This window comes from Ornithorhynchus anatinus, chromosome 1 (genome assembly GCF_004115215.2).
Source record: "Ornithorhynchus anatinus isolate Pmale09 chromosome 1, mOrnAna1.pri.v4, whole genome shotgun sequence".
Taxonomy (NCBI): domain Eukaryota; kingdom Metazoa; phylum Chordata; class Mammalia; order Monotremata; family Ornithorhynchidae; genus Ornithorhynchus; species Ornithorhynchus anatinus.
The window spans coordinates 37,064,803-37,084,527 of record NC_041728.1 but is presented as its reverse complement, the minus strand read 5'-3'; the positions used below and the strand labels follow the sequence as shown (position 1 = coordinate 37,084,527).

Sequence of the window (19,725 nt, the reverse complement as noted above, 5' to 3'; positions counted from 1 at the left end):
TAATAATGATAATTATGGTACTTGTTAAGCACTTACTACGTGCCAAGCCCTGTTCTAAGCACTGGAGTAGATACAAGTTAGTCAGAGTGGACACAGTCCCTGTCTTACATAGAGCTCACTCTTAATCCCCGTTTTACAGATAAGAACAACAGGAATAATAAAAATAAAAATAGTAATAAACAGTTGTGGTATTTGTTAAGTGCTTACTTTGTGCCAGGCACTGCTTTAAGCACTGGGGTAGATACAAGTTAATCAGGATGGCCACAGTCTCTGTCCCACATGGGGCTCACAGTCTTAGTAGGAAGGAGAACAGGTATTGAATCCCCATTTTGCAGTGGAGGAAACTGAGGCCCAGAGGAGTTAAGTGACTTGTCCAGGTCACACAGCAGGCCAGCGGCGGAGACAGGATTAGAACCCAGGTCCCCTAACTCCCAGGTAGCTCCTTGGAAGGTGGCAGAGAACTCCTTTCGGTAGGGTTGGTATATACAAGAAGCACTCCCTCTCTTGACTATAAGCTAGTTGTGGGCTGCAAATATGTCTGTTGTTGTTTTGTACTCTCTCAAGAGCTTAGTACAGTCCTCTTCACTCATATTTATTGAGCGCTTACTGTGTGCAGAGCACTGTACTAAGCACTTGGAAAGTACAATTCTGCCACAAATTGAGAACATCCCTACCCAACAAGGGCTCACAGTCTAGAAGTGGGGAGACAGACAACAAAACAAAATAAAATGCACTGATTATTAATGTCTCTCTCCCCTCTAGACTGTAAGTTCATTGTTCAGAGGATACAAGTCATTTATATTGAGTTATACTGTCCCAAGTGCTTAGTACAGTGCTCTGCACGCAGACTATGAATGTATCTCTCCCCCTTTAGACCCAGCTCAGTGTGGGCAGGGAACATGTCTGCTATATCGTTGTGGTGTACTCTCCCAACTGCTCAGTATAGTGCTCTGTACCCAGTGAGTTCTCAATAAATACGATTGATTGATTGATTGATTGATTGATTGATTGATTGATGGGTCTGGCCACGGATGGATGGGAGTGAGTTCTAAGCACCATCTCCTCCTCTGACCTGCTGAGGAACTTTGGCCAAGTTGCTTAACCTCTCTGTGCCTTTGTTTCTGTCTCTGTAAAATGGGGATAATAATAACTTCCTCTCCTTTCCCTTCCAGGGAAAGATAATTGATGTGAAAGCACCTCTGGAAAAACAAAGTGCCATAGAAATTCAAGGTTGAAATTATTGGTTAAGAACTGAGTGCATATAGGAGAACATGCTCTAGTCTTCCTGAGTCAAGCGACAAGTCTTTTTTTAAATGGAATTTAATAATTATGGTACTTGTTAAGGGCTTACTATGTGCCAAGCACGGTTCTAAGCTGTGGGGTAGGTAAATTAATTAGGTTGGACACAATCTCTGTCCCACACTTTTCAGAGCTTACTATGTGCCAGGCACCTTACTAAACACTGGAGTAGGTACAAGCTCCTCTAGACTGGAAGCTCGTTGTGGGCAGGCAATGTCTGTTTATTATTATATTGTACTCTCTCAAACGCTTAGTATAGTGCCCTCACCCAGTAAGCGGTAAGTAAATACGATTGATCGAGGGAATTGAATGAATGAATAAAAAAGCACGTCAGTTTGGACACGGTCGCCCTTGGGGCTCACAATGTTAATCCCCATTTTACAGAGGAGGGAACGGGGGAGAAGAGAAATGACATGCCCAAGGTCACACAGCAAACAAGTGGCGGGCGGGGCCCTTCTGACTCCCATGCTCGTGCTCTAGCCACAGGTCCGCACTGCTTCTCAAGAGTCCCTGTAAAAGTTACTCGTCCCAGTCTATTCGTGGGACCAGTAGACATAGCAGAAACGCCGTGCAATAAACCTGGGGAGGAAAATCCAGATTCTAGACGCCCTGCATACAGTAAGCTGTGTGACTTTGGGCAAGTCTCTTCACTTCTCTGGGCCTCAGTTACCTCATCTGTAAAATGGGGATGAAGACTGTGAGCCTCACGTGGGACAACCTGATTACCTTGTAGCTCCCCCAATGCTTAGACCAGTGCTCGGCACATAGTAAGCGCTTTACAAATACCAACATTATTATTATTATTAAGCGCTCAATAGATACGAATGAACGAATAGGAGGGTAGGGAGGTGAGGTATTCATTCATTCATTCAATCAGATTCATCCATTCATTCACTCAGTGGTATTTATTGAGCCCTTACTGTGTGCAGAGCACTGTACTAAGCTCTTGGGGGAGGGCAATACACCAACATGAGAGGCACATTCCCTGCCCACAACGAGCTTACAGTCTAGAGGGGGAGACAGACATAAATATAAGTAACTTTATGGACATATGCTGTGAGATTGGAAGTGGGGATGAATAAAAGGAGCAAGTCAGAGTGATGCAGAAGGGAGTGGGAGAAGAGGAGAGTGGGGCTTAATCAGGGAAGGCCTCATCAAGGAGATGAGCCTTCAATAAGGCTTTGAAGAGGGGGAGATTAATTGTCTATCAGATATGAAGAGGGAGGGCATTCCAGGGCAGAGATAGATTAAGCCCCCCTGTTCCTCTGCTCCTCCTCCCCTCCCTGTGCCCCATCTCCCTCCCTCTGCTCTACCCCCTTCCCCTCACCACAGCACTGGTGTATATTGTACATATTTATTATTCTATTCAATTTTATTGAGAAGCAGCGTGGCGCAGTGGAAAGAGCACGAGCACGGGCTTTGGAGTCAGGGCTTGTGAGTTCGAATCCCAGCTCTGCCACTTGTCAGCTGTGTGACTGTGGGCAAGTCACTTAACTTCTCTGTGCCTCAGTTCCCTCATCTGTAAAATGGGGATTAAGACTGTGAGCCCCACGTGGGACAACCTGATTCCCCTGTGTTTACCCCAGCGCTTAGAACAGTGCACATTCTATGTACTCTGCACATAGTAAGCGCTTAACAAATACCAACATTATTATAATGTTATTATTATTGTTATTATTATTGTTATTATTAATGATGTGTACATATCTATAATTCTGTTTATCTATTTTGATGTTCCTGATGCCTCTCTACTTGCTTTGTTTTGTTGTCTGTCTCTCCCTTCTAGACTGTGAGCCCATTGTTGGGCAGGGATTGTCTCTACCTGTTGCTGGATTGTACTTTCCAAGCACTTAGTACAGTGCTCTGCCTACGTAAGCGCTCAATAAATACGATTGAATGAATGAATGAATGAATGTGGGCAGGAGGTCGGCATCAAGATAGACGAGATTGAGGTACAGTGAGAAGGTGGGCATTAGAGGAGTGAAGTGGGTGGGCTGGGTTGGAGTAGGAGAGGAGCGAGGTGAGGTAGGAGGGGGCAAGGGGATGGAGTGATTTAAAGCCAATGGTGAGGAATTTCTGTCTGATGCAGAGGTGGATGGGCAACCACTGGAAGTTCTCGGTCCCCTTACCCCTGGTGGGAGTGTTGGAGGTGCAGGAACACTTCAGTGAGCCTTACTTTTTTTTTTCTGGTATCTGTTAAATGCTTAATATGTGCCAGCTACTCTACTAAGCACTGTGGTAGACACAAGGTAATGGGGTTGGACCCAGTCCCTGTCCCACACAGGACTCACAGTCTTAATCCCCATTTTACAGATGAGGGAACTGAGGCCCAGAGAAGCAAAGTGACTTGCTTAAGATCACGCAGCAGACAAGCGGCGTAGTCAGGACTAGAACCCAGGTCCTTCTGACCTCCAGCCTGTGCTCTACCCACTAGGCCATGCTGCTTCCCAAGCACTTACTGAAGAGTATCTGTAACTTTCCACAGTCAACTACTACTACTACTAATAATATTGGTATTTATTAAGCGTTTACTATGTGCAGAGCACTGTTCTAAGCACTGGGGTAGATACAGGGTAATCAGGTTGTCCCAAGTGAGGCTCACAGTCTTCATCTCCATTTTACAGATGAGGTAACTGAGGCACCGAGAAGTGAAGTGGCTTGCCTAAAGTCACACAGCTGACAGGTGGCTGAGCCGGGATTAGAATCCATGACCTCTGACTCCTAAGCCCGTGCTCTTTCCACTGAGCCACGCTGCTTCTCTTGTGGCTTTTGTTAAGCGCTTCCTATGTGCCAGGCACTGAACTAAATTCTGGGGTAGGTACAAGCTCATCGGGTTGGACACAGTCCCTGTCCCACATGAGGCTTTCAGTCTCAATCCCCATTTTACAGATGAGGGAACTGAGGCCCAGAGAAGCGAAGTGACTTGCTCAAGGTCACACAGCAGACCAGGGGTGGAGCCGGGATTAGAACTCAGATCCTTCTGACTCTAGGGCCTATGATCTACCCACTAGGTCACGCTGCTTCCCAAGCACTTACTGTAGAGTATCTGTAAGTTTCCACAATCAACTGCAATAGGCACTCAATTAAAAAATGTTGAAGATAATTTATGTGGCTCCCCCATCACAGAGCTAAAGTGGGGGAAGGTTTGGGGAGGAGGAGAATTGGGGGACTTGGGGAATTCTGACATTAGTGGCAAGGGGCATGGATTGACTTGAGGAATGTGTCTGTTGTTGCGTGGTACTCTCCCAAGTGCTTAGTACAGTGCTCTGCACACAGTAAGCTCTCAATAAATACCATCGATTGATTTGATTGAGGACAGCCTGGAAATTCAGATCCACCTTAGCCGGGTGAGTCTACCTGGAATAGACTCAAAGCTTGGGTCCCTTTTTTTATGGTATTTATTAAGGGCTTACTATGTGCCAGGCACTGATATACTAGTAGTAATAATGGTATTTGTTGAGCATTTACTTTGTGCCAAGCACTGTTCTAAATGCTGGGGTAACTAGAGGTTATCAGGTTTTCCCATGTGGGGCTCAGAGTCTTAGTCGCCATTTACAGATGAGGTAACTGAGACACAGAGAAGTAAAGTGACTTGCCCAAAGTCACACAGCTGACAAGTGGCGGAGGTGGGATTTGAACCCAGGACCTCTGACTCCCAAGTCCGGGCTCTTTCCACTAAGCCACGCTGCTTCTCTACCCCACTTCTCTAAGCACTGGGGTAGAGATGAGATCTTTAGATCGGACACGGCCCATATCTCACATGGGACTCTTATGGTTTTAGAGAAGCAGTGTGGCTATTCATTCATTCATTCATTCATTCATTCATTCATTCATTCATTCATTCATTCATTCGTATTTATTGAGCGCTTACTATGTGCAGAGCACTGTACTGAGCACTTGGAATGTACAAATCGGTAACAGATACAGTTCCTGCCCTTTGACGGGCTTACAGTCTAGTCAGGGGAGACGGACAGACAAGAGGATAGATCCCAGGGCTGGAAGTCAGAAGGACCTGGGTTCTAATCCCTGCTCCGCCACACGTCTGCTGTGAGACCTTGGGCAAACCACTTTGCTTCTCTGGGCCTCAATTACCTCATATGTAAAAAAATGGGACGAAGACAGTGAGCCCCACACAGGACAGGGACCCAGGTCTTTCTGACCTCCAGGCCTGTGCTCTTCCCACTAGGCCATGCTGCTTCCCAAGCACTTACTATAGAGTATCTGTAACTTTCCACAGTCAACTAATAAAAATAATAATAATAATAATAATAATGTTGGTATTTGTTAAGCACTTACTATGTGCAGAGCACTGTTCTAAGTGCTGGGGTAGATACAAGGTAATCAGGTTGTCCCACGTGAGGCTCACAGTCTTCATCCCCATTTTACAGATGAGGTGATTGAGGCACTGAGAAGTTAAGTGACTTGCCTAAAGTCACATACCCAATTTGTTTGTATTCACACATTCATTCAATCGTATTTATTGGAAGCTGAGTGCAAAGCAGTGTACTAAACATTTGGAAGAGTATAAAATCACAATAAATAGACACATTCACTGCCCACAGTGAGCTTACAGTGTAGAGGGGGAGGCGCACATTAAAATAAATAAATAAATATGAATTAATTCAATCGTATTTACTGAGCACTTACTCTTTGCAGAGCACAGCGTGGCTTAGTGGAAATAGCACAGGCTTGGGAGTCAGAGGTCGTGGGTTCTAATTCCGGCTCTACCATTGGTCTGCTGTGTGACTTTGGGCAAGTCACTTCGCTTCTCTGTGTTTCAGTTACCTCATCTGTAAAATGAGGATTAAGACTGTGAGCCCCACGGGGGACAACCTGATTACCTTATATCTACCCCAGAGCTTAGAACAGTGCTTGGCACATAGTAAGCGCTTAACAAATATCATCATCATCATCGCTGTACTAAGCACTTGGGAAAGTACAATGCAACAATAAACAGTGACGGTATCCACCCCAGTGCTTAGTACATTTCCTGGCTCATAGTAAGCACTCACCATATATCATACTTATTGAGGAGCTCGGTGGCTTAGTGGAGACCGTGAGCCCGTTATTGGGCAGGGATTGTCTCTATCTGTTGCCGAATTGTACGTTCCAAGCACTTAGTACAGTGCTCTGCACATAGTAAGTGCTCAATAAATACTATTGAGTTAATAAAGCACAGGCCTGGGAGTCAGAAGGACCTGGGTTCTTATCCTGACTCCGCCACATGTCTGCTGAGTGACCCTGGGCAAATTACTTAAATTACAGTCCTCATCTGTAAAATAGGAATGAAGACTGTGTCCAACCCAATTTGCTTATATCCATCCTAGCGCTTAGTACAGAGCCTGGCACTAGTAAGTACTTAACAAATACCATCATTAATGAAGAGCAGCATGGCTCAGTGGAAAGAGCATGGGCTTGGGAGTCAGAGGTCATGGGTTCTAATCCTAACTCTGCTGCTTGTCAGCTATGTGACTTTGGGCAAGTCACAACTTCTCTGTGCTTCAGTCCCTCACCTGTAAAATGGGGATTAAGACTGAGCCGTACTTGGGACAACCTGCTCACCTTGTTCCCCCCAGTGCTTAGAACAGTCCTTTGCACATAGTAAGCGCTTAACAAATACCATTATTATTATACAGGCCTGAGACTCAGTAGGTCCTGGATTCTAACCCTGGCCCCACCACATGTCCGCTGCGTGACCTTGGGCAAGTTACTAACTTCTCTGGGCCTCAGTTCCCTCATCTGTAAAAATGAGGATTAGGCGTGTAAGCCCCATGAGGGACAGGAACTGTGTCCAACCCGATTAACTTGTATCTACCCCAGCGCTTAGAACAGAGTTTGACACATAGTAAGCGCTTAGCAAGTACCGTAATTATTAGATGAGTGAACCGAAGCGGAGAGGACTGGTTTTCGGGGAGGCGATGGAGCCGTCTTAACCTTTCTGTCTTTTGGCCCCCAGGCCTGGCCCCCGGGCAACTGTATACATATCCCGCTCGCTGTTGGCGTAAGAAGAGACGACTGCTCCCGCCTGAAGATCCCAAGATGAGGCTGCTCGAAATCAAACCCGGTCAGTGGTCACATGGGCCTCGCCATCCATGGGGAGGAGGACTGGGGTGGGCCAGGGGGGAGAAGCAGCGTGGCCCTGTGGTTAGAACACAGCCCTGGGAGTCAGAAGGCCTGGGTTCTAATCCTGGCTCCGCTGCTTGTCTGCTGGGCAAGTTGCTTCTGTGGGCCTCAGTTCCCTCATCTGTAAAATGGGGATGAAGACTGTGAGCCCCCTGTGGAATAGAGACTGTAGCCAACTTGATTAGTTTGTATCTACTGCAGCGTTTAGTAAGCACTTAACAAATACCATAAAAAAAAATCTTGGGGATGGGAGGCAGAGGGTCTGAGTTCTAATCCCACTCTGCCGCTTGTTTGCTGGGTGCCTTCGGGAAAGTCACTTGACTTCTCTGGGCCTCAGGAAGGTGCACTGAAGTGCCTGGCCTATAGGGAGACACAGCTTGTGAGTTTCTCGCCCAGGAGTTTTTCCCCATGTTTTGCACACAGAATCCTAATAAATGTAATTACTACGACTACTTCTACTAACATAATTCTCGCACGTTCCTTGCCCATAACGAGCTTACAGGCTAGAGAGGGAGACAGACATTTATATGAGTAAATAAGTGATTTGTAATATATAATTTAATGATATGTGTGTGTTCCCCACATCTCTTTAATTGACCCCGCTCTCAGCTCCACAGCACTTTCTGTCCAAAGGCACCATTTATTTCTTTATATTAAAGTCTGTCTCCCTGTCTGGACCGTTAGGTTTGTTATAGGGAGGATGGGTCTACCAACTCCGTCAAACTGCTCTCTCCCAAGCGCTTGGGACAGTGCTCTGCACACAGGAAGTTCTCAATAAACACGATTGGTGATCCTCATCTATAAAATGGGGCCGAAGTCCCTATAGCAGAAAGCAGGCAAGCAGACAAGCAGATCACTCAGCAGACCAGGGGCAAAACGCAACCAGACTGTGAAAATCTCCCGGAAGCAGTTTTGCCCTCTAAACTGGAAGCTCGTTGTGGGCAAGGATTGTGTCTGCCAACACTCTTACATTGTACACTCCCAAGTGCTTTGGACAGTGTTCTGCACACCGTAAGCGTTCAGTAAATACCATCGATTGATCGACTGAAGCTTGATGCGGGCAGGGAATGTGTCTACCAACTTTGTTGTGTTGTCCTTTCCCAAGTGCTTAGTACTGTGCTCGGCAGAGAGTAAGCGCTCAAAAAATGCTATCGATTGATTGATTTGCCATTTGCAGCAGCAGTGGGGATAGCTGAAACCACCATGACAGTAGGTATGCCCTTGGGGGTGGGACATAATAATAATAATAATTGTAGTATTTGTTAAGTGCTTACTATGTGACAGGCACTGTAGTAAGCGCTGGGTTGGATACAAGCAAATCGGGTTGGACTCAGTCTCTGTCCCACATGGAGCTCATGGTCTCAATCCCCATTTCCCAGATGAGGTAAATGAGGCCCAGAGAAGTGAAGTGACTTACCTAAGGTCATACAGCAGACATTTGGTGGAGCCAGGATTAGAACCCATGGCCTTCTGACTCGCAGGACCATGCTCTAGCCACTATACCATGCTGCTTCTCACATGTGGGCAGTCATGGCCGACTCCCTTCTGCATCGTCCCGACTTGCTGCCTTTATTCATCCTTCCTCCCAGCCCGACAACACTTCTGTCCATAGCCGTCATTTATTTATTTTTATTCATATATGTCTCCCCCTCCAGACTGTAAGGTCGTTGTGGGAAGGGAATGTGTCTGTTTATTGTTCTGTTATCCTCTCCCAAACTCTTAGTACAGTGCCCTGCACACAGTAAACGCTCAATAAATACCACTAACTGGCTGACTGCCTGTTCTTGGCAATTCCCTGCAGTGACCTTGCTGAATGTCCTGCTCCACACTCTGCACTACACACTTTTCGTCTCCTAACCTCCCACCACCTTTATTTCCAGAAGCTGAACTTTGGTATCCTCTTTGCTGCTTTTTGAGTGTGGCTGAGATTCTTTTTTGGTTTTTTTTGATGGCATTTATTAAGCGCTTACTACGTTCCAGGCACCGTACCTAGCGCTGGGGTAGAGTCACGGTAATCAGGTTGGACACAGTCCCTGTCCCACATGGGGCTCCCACTCTTAATCCCCATTTGACAGATGAGGCAACTGAGGCCAGAGAAGTGAAGAAGGTTACACAGCAGACAAGTGGCTGATCAGGATTAGAACCCAAGTCCTTCTGAGTCCCAGGCCTGGACTCTATCCGCTAAAAGGTCTATCTTCTTGAAGCACTCAGTCACCTTACCCCCTCCTACCTCACCTCGCTGCTCTTCTATTACAACTCAGCCCACACACTTTGCTCCTCTATTGCCAAGCTTGCTGCCAACCTCTCGACCCTGTCTGCCTCTGGCTTGGAACACCCTCCCTCCTCATATTCATTCAATAGTATTTATTGGGCGCTTACTATGTGCAGAGCACTGTACTAAGCACTTGGAATGTACAAATCGGTAACAGATAGAGATAGTCCCTGCCCTCTGATGGGTTTACAGTCTAATCGGGGATCTGACAGACAATTACTCTCCTCTGCTTATTGAAGGCCCATCTCCTCCAGGAGGCCTTCCCTGACTAAGCCCTCCTTTCCTCTTTTTCCACTCCCTTCTGCATTGCTCTGATTTGCTCTCACAGCACTTAAGTCCATATCTGTCATTTATTTATTTCTATTAATGTCTGTCTCCCCTTCTAGGCTGTAAGCTTGTTGTGGGTAGAAAATGCATATATGCAGATTTATTATTCTATTTATTTTATTAATGATGTGTATATGTCTATAATTCTATGTATCTATTTTGATGCTATTGATGCCTGTCTACTTGGTTTGTTTTGCTGCCTGTCTCCCCCTTTTAGACCGTGAGCCCTTTGTAGGGCAGGGATTGTCTCTATCTTTTGCCGAATTATACATTCCAAGTGCTTAGTACAGTGCTCTGCACACAGTAAGCGCTCAATAAATACGATTGAATGAATGAATAGGGATTGCATCTATCTGTTGCCGGATTGTACTTTCCAAGCGCCTAGTACATACAGAGAAGCAGCATGGCTCAGTGGAAAGAGGACGGGCTTTGGAGTCAGAGGTCATGAGTTTGAATCCCAGCTCTGCCACTTGTCAGCTGTGTGACTGTGGGCAAGTCACTTCACTTCTCTGTGCCTCAGTTACCTCATCTGTAAAATGGGGATTAAGACTGTGAGCCCCATGTGGGACATCCTGATTCCCCTGTGTCTACCCCAGCGCTTAGAACAGTGCTCGGCACATAGTAAGCGCTTAACAAATACCAACATTATTATAGTAAGAGTTCAGTAAATACGATTGATTGAATGAATGAATGTATTATTGTGTTGTACTCTCCCAAGCACTTAATACGGTGCTGTGCACAGAGCAAGCGCTCAATAAATACCATTGACTGACTACTGCCTGTTCTCGGCAATTCTCTGCAACGTCCTTGCTGACTTTTCTGCTCCTCGCATTGCAGTGCCTCCAGCCTCCCATCGTTTTTATGTCAAAACCTGAACTTTGGGATCCTCTTTGCTGTTTTTCAGGTGTGGCTGAGATTCCTTTTTTCTTTTTGATGGCATTTGTTGAGTGCTTACTACATGCCAGACACTATACCGAGTGCTGGGGTAGCTACAAGCCAATTAGGTCGGACGCAGTCCATGTCCCACGTGGGGCTCACAGTCTTAATCCTTATTTTCCAAATAATAATGTTGGTATTTGTTAAGCGCTTACTATGTGCAGAGCACTGTTCTAAGCGCTGGGGTAGATACAGGGTAATGAGGTAACTGAGGCACAAGAAGAGAAGTGACTTGCCCAAGGTCACACAGTAGACAAATAGAGAAGCAGCATGGCTCAGTGGAAAGAGCATGGGCTCTAATCCCAGGTCTGCTGCTTGTCAGCTGTGTGACTTTGGGCAAGTCACTTAACTTGAATCCCGACTCCGCCACTTGTCAGCTGTCTGACTCTGGGCAAGTCATTTAACTTCTCTGTGCCTCAGTTACCTCATCTGTAAAATGGGGATTAAGTGTGAGCCCCATGTGGGACAACCTGATTACCCTGTATACCCCAGCGCTTAGAACAGTGCTCTGCACATAGTAAGCGCTTAACAAACACCAACATTATTAACTTCTCTGTGCCTCAGTTACCTCATCTGTAAAACGGGGATTGAGACTGTGAGCCCCCTGTGGGACAACTTGATCACGCCCCAGCGCTTAGAACAGTGCTTCACACATAGAAAACGCTTAACAAACACCATCATTATTATTATTATTATTAAGTAACAGAATCGGGATTAGAAGGACCCAGATCCTTCTAAGTCCAAGGCCCAGGCTCTATCCACAAGGCCATGTTGATACGGGAGTGTCTTACAGAATCAGGACTCCTGGTAACCTTGGTTCTGCATTTTTAAGGACAGCATTCTCTCTCTCCCTCCCTCCCGTTCCTCTCTGTCTCTCTCTCTGGTTCTCCCTCTCTTTCTCTGACACACACACACACACACACACACACACACACACTCATTTACACTTTTTCCCTCTCAGGAGCAAGGGGTCAGTTCACCTACAAATTCAAAAGTAAAAAAAATCCAAACTTTATGAACTAGAACGGAAGTGGAAATAAGTTGATTTTTTTATTTTGGCTTACTTAGTGATATGAGCATCTCTGGAGCAAAAAGAATACTGTGTTATTTATTATTGGCTTTCATTAAGTTTTGACAATACAATAAAAATAATAGCGATGGTATTTTTTAATGCTTATGATGTCCCATGGACTGCACTAAGCACTGGGATGGAGCAAATCGGCTTGGCCACAGTCCCTGTCCCATGTGGGGCTCACGGTTTCAATCCCCATTTTACAGATGAGGTAACTGAGACCAGAGAAGTGACGTGACTTGCCCAAGGTCTCACAGCAGGCAAGTGGTGGAGTTGGGATTAGAACTGACTCCCAGGCCTGTACTCTGTCAGGCACAGGGGCATTGATTCTGAAAGGGTTCCCAACTCCTAGTAAAAGTCACAATCTAAAGTAAGAGGAATTTAGACCACAGGGATAGAACTGATGGTTTAATAATAAAAATAACTGTGATATTTCTTAAGGATTTATTACGTGTCAAATACCCTACTAAGCGCTGGGGATAATACGGCATAATCAGGTTGGACATAGTCCCTGTCCCAAATAGGGTTCATGGTCTAAGGGAGATAATAATAATAATAATGTTGGTATTTGTTAAGCGCTTACTATGTGCAGAGCACTGTTCTAAGCCGCTGGGGTAGATATAGGGTAATCAGGTTGTCCCACGTGAGGCTCACAGTTAATCCCCATTTTACAGACGAGGTAACTGAGGCCCAGAGAAGGTAAGTGACTTGCCCACAGTCACACAGCTCACAAGTGGCAGAGCCGGGAGTCGAACCCATGACCTCTGACTCCGAAGCCCAGGCTCTTTCCAGGCTCTTTCCACTGCGCCACGCTGCTTCCCCAGATAGAGACCAGGTATTGAATCCCCATTTTACAGACGAGGGAACTGAAGCATAGACACGTAAGATGATTTGCCCAAGGTCACCCAGCAGGCAAATGGTGGAGCTGGGATTAGAACCCAGGTCCTGCAACTCCCAGTCCTGTGCTTTTTCCAGTAGGCCTAACTCCTTAAACGAAAGCAGCATGGCCTAGTTGTTAGAGCCAGGCCTAGGAGTCAGAAGGACCTGGGTTCTAATCCTAGCTCCACCACTTTGCTGTGTGACCTTGGGCAAATCACTTCACTTCTCTGGGCCACAGTTCCCATCTGTAAAATGGGGATTAAGACTGTGAGCCCCATGTGCTCCTATGAGCCAGGAGCAGCTCCAAGTGTAAGGGCGACAATTTTTCAGGGTAGAAAGTTTGTAGAGAAGCAGTATGGCTTAGTGGAAAGAACGCATGCCTAGAAGCCAGAGAACCTGAGTTCTAATTCTGGCTCCACCACGGGTGTGCTGTGTGATCTTGGGCAGCCACTTCATTTTTCTATTTCTCAGATCCCTCATCTGTAAAATGGGGATTAAGACTGTGAGCCCCACGTGGGACACGGGCTGTGTCCAACCTGATTAACTTGCTAATACCCCAGCTATTAGTACAGTTCCGGGCACGTAATAAGCGCTCAAGAAATGCCATTTGAAAATAAAATAACTCCTAGATTAGGAGCAGAGAAGTCAGGGTGATAGATAAAGTAACCAGACTAGCAATTATCGTGTCAGCACTGATGTGTTTGGGGAGGAGCTGTTTTGAGTCAGGTTTGCCTGGGTGTTTGAGGGTGTGTTTGTGTGTGAATGTGTTTGTGTATATGTATGTTTTTGTGTGTGTGACCCGCCCATGCTTGCCTTTGTAAGCGTAGACCATGTGTAAAGCTTGACCTCTGAAATGCAGTTATTCTTTGAAGAGGTGTGATACAATAATAAGGGCGAACCCTGTTTTCAATTTTTTGAGGAGATGGCAGGACCAAAAGAAGGTCAGTCGGTCAATCATATTTATTGAGTGCTTACTGTGAGCAGAGCACTGTACTAAGCGCTTGGGAGAGGACAATACAACAATAAACAGACACATTCCCTGCCCACAGTGATCTTAGAGAATAGAGGGGGAGACAAACATTAATAGAAATAGATAAATTGTGGACTCAGGGAAGGTGTGGGGAAAATCTGGCAAGTTAGGGGTAGTGCTGTGGGTTGAAATCCAACCCTGTGTAATCACATCTGGTGCCCTGATTCTATTCGCGTTCAGGGTGAAGATCTCCAGGAAGGTTATCGCCTCAGGGTCCTTTGAGGGCAGTTGGGTTTTTTAAAATGGTGTTTGTTAAGCACTTAATATGTGTCAAGAATTGTTTTAAGCACTGGGTTAGGTACTTTAGTATTATTATTATTATGGTATTTGTTAAGCACTAACTACGTATCGAGCACTGTTTTAAGCTTGGGGTAGGTACTTTTATTATTATTATTATTATTCTGGTATTAAGTGCTTACTATGAGAAGCATATTACTTGAGAAGCCGGAAAGTCTTAGTGGAAAAAGCACGGGTTTGGGAGTCAGAGGTTGTGGGTTCTAATTCCGGCTTCGCCACTTGTCTGCTGTGTGACCTGCTGTGTTCTTGTCTGCCCGTCTCCCCCGATTAGACCGTAAGCCCATCAAACGGCAGGAACTGTCTCTATCTGTTGCCGACTTGTTCATTCCAAGAGTTCAGTGCTCTGCACATAGTAAGCGCTCAATAAATACTATTGAATGAATGAATGACCTTGTGCAATCAACTTCACTTCTATGTGTCTCAGTTACCTCATCTGTAAAATGGGGATTAAGACTGTAAAGCCTCATGTGGGACAACCTAATTACTTTGTACCTATCCAGTGCATAGAAGAGTGCTTGGCACATAGTAAGTAACAAATACCATTATTATTATTATTATTATTATTTAATTATGTGTCAAGGACTGTTCTAAGTGCTGGGGTAGGTACTTTTATTATTATTATGGTATTGGTTAAATGCTTACTATGCATCAAGCACTGTTTTAAAATTTGGGGTACATACTGTACTCATTCATTCATTAATTCATTCAATCATATTTATTGAGCACTTCTTGTGTGCAGAGCACTGTACTAAGCACTTGGGAAAGTACAATACAATAATAAAGAGAGACAATCCCTTCCCACAACAAGCTCTTATTATTACTAGAGCATTTGTTAAGTGCTTACTATGTGTCAAGCAATGTTCTAGGTGCTGGGGTTGGTATATTATTATTATGGTATTTGTTAAGCACTTACTATGTGTCAAGCACTGTTCCAAATGCTGCAGTAGGTGCTTTATTATTATTATAGAATTTGTTAAGAGCTTACTATGTGTCAAGCACTGTTCTAAGCACTGGAGTACATATTTTATTATTATCATTACGGTATTTGTTAAGCACTTGCTATTTAGAGCTTACTGTGTGTAGAGCACTGTTTTAAGCACTGGGGTAGGTACCTTATTATTATCATTATTATGGTATTTGTTAAGCACTCAGTATTAGTCGAGCACTGTTTTAACTGCTAGGGGAGGTAATTATTATTTTGGTGTTAAGCGGTTTACTGTCATTGCGCTGTTCTAAGCACTGGGGTAGATACAAGTTAATCGGGCCACACACAGTCCTTTTCCCACATGGGGCTCACAGAATAAATGGGAGGAAAAATAGATATTGAATCCCCTTTTTGTAGTTGAGGGAACTGAGACACAGAGAAGTGAAGTGACTTGCTCAAGGTCATGCAGTAGACAAGTGACGGAGCCGGGATTAGAACCCAGGTCCTTCTGACTTCCAGGCCCAGGTTCCATCCACTATGCCATTCTGCCTCTCTGAACTAGTCTCAGCATGCAGGTCTCCAAAGCTTGGTTTGCTCTGTGTAGTTACCATTATCTCCAGGAGCCCCTTGGCTGCTAAATGAGAAGTAAGAGAAGTACCATGGGCTAGTGGATAGAGCTTAACAAATACCATTAAAAAACCAAACAAAACCCAAACAAAAAAGCCTGCGTCTGAATTAGTTCCCTATTGCCCAGTACAGTGCTTAGTCCAGAGCCTGGCACGTAGTAAGTGCTTAATACCATAATTATTACACTCCAAATTTTAATAACCATCATTCCTTCATTCATCCAATCGTATTTATTGTGTGCTTACTATGTGCAAAGCACTGTACTAAGCGCTTGGGAGGGAACAATACAACAACCAACAGACCCATTCCCTGCCCACAACGAGCTCACAGTCTAGAGGGGGAGACAGACATTAATATAAATACCTGATGATATATACTTTAAAGATCAGCACATAAGCGCTGCTCACTCCCAGCTCCTAATTTGTGCTCCGATATCAGTGGTGATTTCTCCTTTCTTCCCCTCATTCCGATATCTCCTTCCTTCCCTCCCTCTCCCTTCCCCCGAGAGGAGGAATGACTTACAGAAGGCTGGATGCACCAGACTCCACCAGACACATATCCCTGAGATTGATGAGCTGGAGCAAAACCGCTCCCTCACCCCCTCCCCGTGTTCTCCGAATGGATGATAAGAGCCGAGGGGAGGAGGGGGGGATGCCAGGGCGAGGAGGAAAGAGAAAGTGCCCTCCTCGGGGCAGACCCTTGGGCAACCCCTCTGCCCCCCGCTCATCAGTCAGGGACTAACCGTCGCTTGACATGGCACTTGCCCTAGGTTGGTAGGGCCCGGAAATCGGATGCCGAGGGGGGAACTGACCGCCCATTTATCTTTTTACCACTACATCGGATTCTGCAGTCAGCCATCTCTGAGTCTGGGCCTGGAGGCTTCTTGGTGGCGTGGGTCTGTCTCTTCAGCCGAGAGAACGGCGGGGGAGAGGTCCACACTCGTCCATTCTCTTTTGTGTTGGTTAACAATAACAACAATAATAATAATGATGGTGTTTGCTAAGTGCTTACTTTGTGCCAGGCACCGTACTAAGCGCTGGGGTGGATACGAGCAAATTGGGTTGGACACAGTCCCTGTCCTGCGTGGGACTCACAGTCTTCATCCTCCATTTTACAGATGAAGAGCCCAGACCTGAGGTTTGATCCCGGCTCTGCCTCTTGTCTGCTGTGTGACCTTGGCAAGTCGCTTGGTTTGTACGGTGTTCGTTAAGCGTTTAGTATGTGCCGGGCGCTGTTCTAAGTACTGGGGTAGATACAACATAATCAGGTCAGATACAGTCACACTATCCCACGTGGGGCTCCTGGTCTTGATCCCCATTTCACAGATAAAGGAACTGAGGCCCAGAGAAGTGAAGTGACTGGCTCAAGGTCATACAGAAGACAGGTGGCAAAGCTGGGATTAGAATCCAGATCTTCTGACACCCAGGCCCGGGCTTTATGCGCTAGGTGACCCTGCTCCTTGCTACCACTCCCGATGAGGTGTAGACAAACTCCACAGCTCGTTTCGAGACAGGCAGCATTAATCTCACTCCCTCCCGGGAAGGCTCAGCACACGACTGTCGATCTTGGGACAAAGCGAACCGCGGACAAAGCGGTCTCCATATAGAGCACAGGCCGGGTTTTAGCACATCCTTTTCTTTGCACCAGGCCATCCCTGGCTGACATAAGCAGCTCCCCTCGACCCTCTTGAGGATGCTCCCACCGGAGTGAAACCGCATTAGTCTCCGGGATGTCCATCAGGTTCTCACTGGTGGTTGAGCATGAAGCTGGCATCCTTCATTCATTCAATAGTATTTATTGAGGGCTTTCTATGTGCGGAGCACTATACTAAGCGCTTGGAATATACAATTCGGCTACAGATAGAGACAATCCCGGCCCAATAACAGGCTCACAGTCTAAACGATGGGCTCACAGTCACATCCTTGTTCTCCAGTGGCCTCCGTTCATCGCTCTTAGTCCCTCCTCCAACCGTCCGTTGATCTCCACCTCATGGCCCGATCCGCCATCTTAGATGGTAGAGCCACATGGTCTGGCAGGGGGAACCCCAAAACATCAAGGCATTGGGCAGCAAAGGCTCTACCATGGTCTCTAATACAGAGGGGAGGGGTAACACTCCTCACTAGGCCTTCATGTCTCCATGCATCAGTTCCCTCACCCGTAAAATGGGGACTCAGACCGTGTCCTGACTGGTTTGCTTCGCTCTACCCCAGTGTATACTTCAGTGCGGCAAACATAGTAAGTGCTTAACTCCTCCAAACAAACTCCAAACAAGCAGCATGGCCTAATGGATAGAACTGGGGCCTGGAAGTCAGAAGGTCATAATAATAATAATAACAATAATAATAATGGCATTTGTTAAGCACCGACTATGTGCCGAGCACTGTTCTAAGCACTGGGGTAGATACCAGGTAATCAGACTGTCCCACGTGGGGCTCACAGTCTTAATCCCCATTTTATAGATGAGGTCACTAAGGGACAGAGAAGTGAAGTGATTTGCCCAAGGTCACACAGCAGACAAGTGGCAGAGCCGGGATTAGAACACATGTCCTCTGACCCACGCTTTTGCGACTAGGCCATGCTGCTTCTCCTGGGTTCTAATCCATCCTGCCTTTGGCCTGGAACGCATGTAACGCCCTCCCTCCTCCAATCCAACGGACAATGACTCTTCCCTACTTTAAAGCCTTGTTGAAGACACATCGCCAAGAGGACTTCCTTGACTAAGCCCTCCTCCCCTCTTCTCCCACTCTCTTCTGCGTTTCCCGGACTTGCTCCCTTTACTCCTCCCCCCATCCAGCCACACAGAACTTATATCCACATTGGTAATTTATATATTAATAATAATAATAATAACGTTGGTATTTGTTAAGCGCTTACTATGTGCAGAGCACTGTTCTAAGCGTTGGGGTAGCTACAGGGTAATCGGGTTGTCCCACGTGGGGGTTACAGTCTTAATCCCCATTTTACAGATGAGGTAACTGAGGCACAGAGAAGTGAAGTGACTTGCCCACAGTCACACAGCTGACAAGTGGCAGAGCCGGGATTCGTACCCGTGACCTCTACTCCCAAGCCCAGGCTCTTTCCACTGAGCCACGCTGCTTCTCTATATTAATGTCCGTCTCCCTGTCTAGGCTGCAAGCTCGTTGTGGGCAGGGAATGTGTCTGTTTATCGTTGTATTCTCCAAAGCTCTTAGTACAGTGCTCTACACATAATAAGTGCTCAATAGATACGAATGAATGAATGAACAAATACCAAAACCAAACAATAAACAGTATCTCGGCCCTGGGAAAGGCAGAAAGGGCCTGGGTGCCACCTGAGGAAGAAACTTGCTTTTTGACTTTTCCCTGGATTGTGAATGGGAATTAATTAATTAATTAATTAATTCATTCATTCAATAGTATTTATTGAACGCTTACTATGTGCAGAGCACTGTACTAAGCGCTTGGAATGTACAAATCGGCAACAGATAGAGACAGTCCCTGCCCTTTGACGGGCTTACGGTCTAATTGGGGGAGACAGGCAGACAAGAACAATGGCAATAAATAGAGTTAAGGGGAAGAACATCTCATAAAAACAATGGCAAATAAATAGAATCAGGGTGATGTACATCTCATTAAACAAAATAAATAGGGTGATGAAGATATATACAGTTGAGCGGATGAGTACAGTGCTGAGGGGGTGGGACGGGAGAGGGGGAGGAGGAGAGGGAAAGGGGGGAGAAGAGGGTTTAGCTGAAGAGAGGTGAAGGGAGGGGTAAAGGGAGCAGAGGGAAAAAAGGGGGGAGCTCAGTCTGGGAAGGCCTCTTGGAGTTAAATATGAGATTGGCCCAGGATGGTCTGCTATGCTATGTGACCTTGGGCAAGTTGCTTAACTTCTCTGTGCCTCAGTTACCTCATCTGTAAAATGCAGATTAAGACTGTGAGCCCCATGTGGGACAACT

The 19,725-nt window shown here is 46.0% G+C and overlaps 1 protein-coding gene across 3 annotated transcripts in view; it reads left to right on the top strand.

The window, feature by feature from the left end:
* DPF3 (double PHD fingers 3) overlaps nt 1-19,725 on the top strand; it is a 305,729-nt gene that overhangs the window by 140,042 nt on the left and 145,962 nt on the right. For all 3 annotated transcript variants that reach the window (XR_003762040.2, XR_003762038.2, XM_029072157.2), the window contains exon 3: nt 7,256-7,363. Coding sequence is in view for 1 of the 3 variants with exons in the window: in XM_029072157.2 (XP_028927990.1) it covers nt 7,256-7,363 (108 nt within the window). In the remaining 2 variants the exon portion in view is untranslated. The remainder of the gene's footprint in view (nt 1-7,255; nt 7,364-19,725) is intronic.